The sequence below is a fragment of the Eulemur rufifrons genome, chromosome 9 (genome assembly GCF_041146395.1).
Source record: "Eulemur rufifrons isolate Redbay chromosome 9, OSU_ERuf_1, whole genome shotgun sequence".
In the NCBI taxonomy this organism is placed as follows: Eukaryota; Metazoa; Chordata; class Mammalia; order Primates; family Lemuridae; genus Eulemur; species Eulemur rufifrons.
The window spans coordinates 51,273,420-51,279,419 of NC_090991.1; the positions used below are offsets into that span (position 1 = coordinate 51,273,420).

At 55.2% G+C, this 6,000-nt stretch overlaps 1 protein-coding gene across 2 annotated transcripts in view; it reads left to right on the forward strand.

Annotated features, from left to right (window-relative positions):
- Nucleotides 1-4,032, forward strand: part of SAP30BP (SAP30 binding protein) — a 36,001-nt gene extending 31,969 nt beyond the window's left edge. For both annotated transcript variants that reach the window (XM_069482850.1, XM_069482851.1), the window contains 3 exons: nt 751-809; nt 2,021-2,105; nt 2,407-4,032. In XM_069482850.1, the coding sequence (XP_069338951.1) occupies nt 751-809; nt 2,021-2,105; nt 2,407-2,588 (326 nt within the window). In that variant the 3' untranslated portion in view covers nt 2,589-4,032. The remainder of the gene's footprint in view (nt 1-750; nt 810-2,020; nt 2,106-2,406) is intronic.
- Nucleotides 4,033-6,000: the final 1,968 nt, after the last annotated feature.

The following is a 6,000-nucleotide window of genomic DNA, read 5'->3' on the forward strand; positions in this document are numbered from 1 at the left end:
GTCCTCTACATCAGGCCATGTCCAAGGGGCTGGGTATAGTCTTGAACGAGACAGATGCCATCCCTGACTGACTTACGACATAGCAAAGGAGCGGAGGGTTCAGAGGGTTGAACCAGTAATTCCAACATTCGTGAGATTATTGGCAATAGGAGTTGCCGGGTACGGGGGGACCCTCCGGCAAGCAGGGTCTCCTAACTCGGCCAAAGGGGTGGGAAGACCTTGCTGGGGAAGCCACACTCAAGCTGAGGTTTGAAGAGGCGTGGGGCCGAGCAGGTGTGGGCAGAATGCCCCAGGCGGAGGGGCCGTGTGTTCTCAGGCCAGCGAGAGCACAGCCTGTGCCTGAGGGGACTGTTAGGGAGAACTGGGAGGAATGTCCAAGGGGCCAGCCCCTTAGCCACAAGACTAGCTCTGTAGAAGTGTTTTGTTTGGCCCATACAAGTTTTGTCTTGTTTTAATTTGTGTTAGTTGCCAACATTGTACATAAAATCCATAATTCCAGCTCCTCTTGGTCAGTGGGAAGGTAGTCCACACTGGGCCCGTGTTCCCGCGAGGCAACAGAGCTGGAGCTCGGGGTAGCTGATTCTTCCAGGCAGAGCAGGAGCAGCCCCCGGCCCCAGGCCCCTGCTCCATGCTGACCAGGACTGGTGCTTCATTTCACCTTGTGCAAAGGGACAAGCCCGTGAATGCACCAGACTCCCTTGGCCCAGAGCTGCGCCTGGGCTTGCGTAACAGTTTATCTTGTCTTTGTAGCCAAGGCCCAGAAGATTGAAATGGACAAATTGGAAAAGGCCAAAAAGGAGCGAACCAAAGTAAGTGATGACAGACCTCCTGGCTAGAAAAGGCACATGCGTGGAGTACGCAGGTCCTGCCTGCTGCCCCTACCCTGGCGCAACTTCATGGCCCGGCGATGCCCTGTGCAGCCTCCGCTGGGCCTCCTGCACTGAGCAGGCTGCTGGGCCAGCGGCCTCTTGCCTTTGCTTCATTCCTGGAGTCCTGTGGTTTGCTGCGTTATGCCCTCCCCTCCCCTCCGCTCCCTTCCTCACTGCAGAGCCCTGGTGGCTTTGTCTCTTCTGGGTCATCGGTGCCCTCCCTGGCCTGAAGGGAGGGAGATGTTTCCTTCCGAGAATGCTGGGCCCCGGCTTGCTCCAATCTGTGAGTTTCTTGGCCTCCAGAGCTTGATCTCAGCAACCTGCCTGGGTGCTGCCCTGTAGGTCCCATGTCCGAAGGCCAAGTGACCCCTCATTTTAGGACCCTGAGGGCCACATCTTCCCGAGCAGCATGGTGTGGGTCCTTCAGGTAATGTCAGTTTGGCTGTGAGACTAAAACATCTCTGGGCACTGTGACCTTTGTGACCAGAGTCTCCGAGAAGGGGAGTGCTGGGCATCAGGACACTGGTTCCTCCCACCTCTGGTTGGGCCTGACCCTCCTTGAGCAGCTGCAGCCTCCAGACCATTCCCCTCACCCCAGGCGGAGGGGCTGCGGGGCCTGAGCGTGCTGGTGGCCTTCTCAGAGGGCCAGGAATATGGGAGCTGGTGCGAGGGATAATCGGGGTTTCTCATTCTTAACCCTTGATTGAATCTCCCTTCTCTCTCTTTCCCTCTCCCTTCCAAACCCCAGGCTTGTTGCAGGGACGTGTCTGCAGCGCCTGGGGACCGGAGCTGTCCTTCCCCTGTGCGGGCGGGCACCGCCTCCTCCTGGGTGTGAGGAGGAGGGGCCTGGCCAAACGGTTCTGGGCATGTGAGGTGGGCGGCGGGCAGTGGGGTGCCGGGCATGTGCAGAGACCAGGTGATGCCGGGAGGGACCCGATGCTGTTTGGAAAGCTTTTCTTTGAGTGGTTAAAAGCCCCTTCAGGCTCTTTTTTAGACATTTCTCCCTCCCCCAAGATGGTCACAGCAGAGTTGATTTGCAATGCCTCCTTTGAATAGTGCTAAACTCCTATCCCCTGGGAGCAGACGGACGGCAAAAGGATTTGGATGCACAGCTTTGCACAGGTTTTACTCTCTTCCCTCTCCCCCTCCAGATTGAGTTTGTGACAGGCACCAAGAAAGGCACCACGACCAACGCCACGGCCACCACCACCACCACCGCCAGCACTGCTGTTGCAGGTAGAAGGCGGCTTGTCCCAGCTTGGGCGCGGCTCTGCTTCCCCAGCCACACTACAGACGGAATGAGGGGTTGCCCTGGCTCGTAGGGAGACGAGATACCACGTGGTTCTGGGCCTACGCCTGGTCTTGCTCTTTTCTGGGCTAAGACTTTAAGAACCAGCTTTGGAGCCTGGGGTGGGACCTGGTTCACTGGCTGCCCGTCGGGCCTTCTGGGCCGGGGTCCCGCTGCTGGCCTGCTGGGGAAGGGCGCCGCTCTTTGGTTGGTCATGACCCTGACTTCTCTCTTGCTTTAAATCTCCAGATGCCCAAAAGAGAAAGAGCAAGTGGGATTCAGCCATCCCAGTGACAACAATAGCCCAGCCCACCATCCTCACCACCACAGCCACCCTGCCAGCTGTCGTCACAGTCACCACTAGCGCCAGTGGCTCCAAGACCACTGTCATCTCTGCCGTGGGCACCATTGTGAAAAAGGCCAAGCAGTGACCTGAGGAGCTGCCTTGAGACTTGAAAGGACTGTGTAGCCCAGTGACCGCTGCCCACTAGGGAAGTGCCACTTTGTATATTTCAGGACTGGTACCTGCTCCCCAGTTGCCACCTGAGAGGAGCTTCTGTGTGACATTCCAGCCAGAAAAAGGACATCGCAGCACAGGAGTGGAGCACTGCAAACAGTGCCTATGCACCACTGGGGGTCTGTCGCCCTATTAAAAGAGCCGTGTTCTGACGTTCGGGCATCTCAGGTGCACTGGCCTCTCCTACGGTCTGTTTTCAGGCAAATTCAAAAGCTCAAGTGTCCCTCTCTGTCTTCTTGGTTGGAATTACTGCCATGGGGATGACAGTGACAGCAGGGTGCTGCTCAGAGGAGTGGCCCATGAAGTCACCATGGCATTCTCAGTGTGTGCCTCTTGCCATGGGCAGGTGGGACGGGACCCCAGGGATGGGTGAGACCCTATATTCCCCCCATCTGCTGCCCTGATCCCCAAACCCAGCCAGCTTGCAGCAAAAGCAGAGGCCTGTGCTCCCTTGGGTGCACTTGAGCATGCCCCAGACCAGACCGCTTCTTGGACACACCCAGGCTTTTGAAGTCAAGCCAGTTACCAGAAGGGCTGGAGTGAGATCCCGGACCACATGGGGAGGGAGGCGTCGGCGCCTGGCCAAGGCTACCCCAGGCCTCGGTGCCCGGTGAGCACAGCCAGCAGGAGCAGAGCAGCGAGGGGATGAATCACCTCCTCCTCTGGCCGGGGGCAGCTCATTGTTTACGGGAAAGCCCTGCTCCTGGGAGGGCTCCTGCCACCCCGCCCTTCCTGTGTGTGTTATCTCTGCCCCACAGCAGCCCCCAGGCAGCGCCAGTGGCCGCTGGGCTTCTCCTAGGGCCAAAACAGGTTTCCCAGCCACCGGACCTTTTACCTTTATTGATCTCTGGCAGCTCTCCTTCCCTTCCGCTCCCCGGAAGTGCTGAGTGTCAGAGAAGGAAGCCGGGCTGTGAAGAGCTGTGTTGCCTCCTTGGAACAGGCGGAGGTTGAGAAAGATGGTCCCGAAATTGCCTGGTACTGTTGTGTGACCTGAGGACTATAACGAACTCTGCCCGTGAGGTCCCCAAAGTAAAAATTGAGTCTACTTGTCACCCTCCCTCCTTTGAGGGACTTCGCAACCCTGGGGAGAGGTGCTGCCGCCCGCTCATCCCCAGCCTGCTCGTCTCCAAGACGTCTCTGAAAAGGCTTCCTGCCCCGCAGCCTCTGGCAGGGCGCTCATGAGCCGGGGCGCCGGGGAGGCTCTGTGGGAGGCAGCGAAAGAACCGTGAATGTGTAGTCGGTACCCGTGGTCTGGAGGCCCAGGCTACAGCGAGTTGTGTGGTCTTGGGCCCTTAACCTCTGTCAGCCTGTTTCCTTCTCTGTTGTATCACAGAAATAAAGCTTCCTAAGGTGGTTGTGAGGAATCAGTGAGATGACCTATATAAAAGCTTCATAAACTGTAAAGAACTCTACAGGTATTTGTTGTTGGCCAGTGTTCTTATTTTAGAGCAAGGAGAGAAGCAAACTTGAGGCCTTCTCCCCATCTGGGGCTCTTTCAAGGGGAGTTGTGGGTAGGTCCTTCCCGTACTGCCCTTTGCTGTCCTCCGGGCCTTTCCCTAACCGAGCCCTGCCATTGAGCTGTGCAGTTGGAGCAGTGATGACCGCGTCCCCTGCAGGGCCCCAGCAGTGGGGGTCTCGGAATTAGCACAGGCTTAGAGTTGGGCAGCCCGGGCTGCAAGTGCTGCCATTCTACTTAGAAGCCTTGCGAGTTGGGTCAGGGTCTTTACTTTCATTTACACATGTTTTGGGTTTTCTTGATTGTTTTTTGTGGTTTTTTTTTTTTTTGTTGTTGTTGTTGGTTTTTTTTGGTAGAGACAGGGTCTCACTATTTTGCCCAGGCTGGTCTCTTGGTCTCGTGGAACTCCTGGCCTCAAGCGATCCTCCCATTGGCCTCCCAGATTGTTGAAATTATAGGCATGAGTCACCAGAGTGTTGGGATTACAGGCGTGAGTCACCTCGCCCGGGCGCTTTCATTTCCTCCTCTGTAAAATGGTACCTGCGCACCTGAATCCCACTGAGGATGGCCCACAGGTGTGGAGACTGTCTCTGTGGAGACTGGATGTCCCAGGCACTGGGGACCAAACTTGTTTCTGACTAGCGTGTCTCTGCTCACCAGGAGAGCTCAGTTCTAATCTTGGGTGATGACGTCAGGATTCATCCAGCTCCCACCTTTGCGCATGCAGGACCCTGAAGATGCAGCTCAGGTTTTTGGAATGCCTTCCGGACACCTCTGGGTGGTTAGCTGCTCCTTTCTCTGCTCCCAACACTCTCTTGCCTCTAGGATAGAGCTTCACAACCTGTAACCTCTGCCCACATATTTGTGGGCTGAGACCACTGGTGTCTCTTAGTTCTTGTGAGCAAAGACAAGGCAGTGAAAGCTGTGCCCCCGGTGCCTGGCATGAGGTAAACACTCAGCTGATTGGGTGGATGCAGGCATGAAGGACAGGTGAGTTTGCTTGGCTTCCCAAGGTGTGATCCCTACCTCTGCGGTCACTGGACCGGAAGTTTCCACCCCTCCGTGCCCCGTGCTCACTGCACCCCTCAAACCTTGTGTGGCTAGATTCCAAAGTGCTGTGGCGTCTTGGCCCTGTGGTGGCAATCCTTGAGGCTCAGTGATGGGTACAGGAGGGTTCATTACTCTCTCTAATGTTGTCTATGTTTGGGAAACTATAATAAAAGATTCGCAAAGGGCTACGGAGCCATAAAAAAGAACAAGAAAAGTTTCCATGCGCAGATTTGGAGTGATCCTCAGGAGAGATTAGAGAGAGATCCTCAGAACAGTGCATATGATTTGCTCCCTTTTGTGTAAGAAAGGAAGGAAATACAAAATAAATGAGATATAAGAATAAAATCAAAGAAATTAAATATCCCTGTTAAATCTGAATAGGAAATACCAATATGAACTCATTATTTAAGGAAAAAATACATTTCCTACGTCTGTCCACTGAAAGGATCTAGAAGCAATGCCACGCTAGTAGCAATGAGTGCACGTAGTGCCCAGAGCTAGAGCTCTAATACCATTCCCCACTGAAAAGAACCATTAAAAAGCCAAGGCTCGGCCGGGCATGGTGGCCCACGCCTGTAATCCTAACACTCTGGGAGGCCGAGGCGGGTGGATCATTTGAGCTCAGAAGTTCAAGACCAGCCTGAGCAAGAGCGAGACCCCATCTCTGCTAAAAATAGAAATTAGCTGGACAACTAAAAATCTATAGAAAAAATTAGCCGGGCATGGTGGCACATGCCTGTAGTCCCAGCTACTTGGGAGGCTGAGGCAGGAGGATCGCTTGAGCCCAGGAGTTTGAGGTTGCTCTGAGCTAGGCTGACGC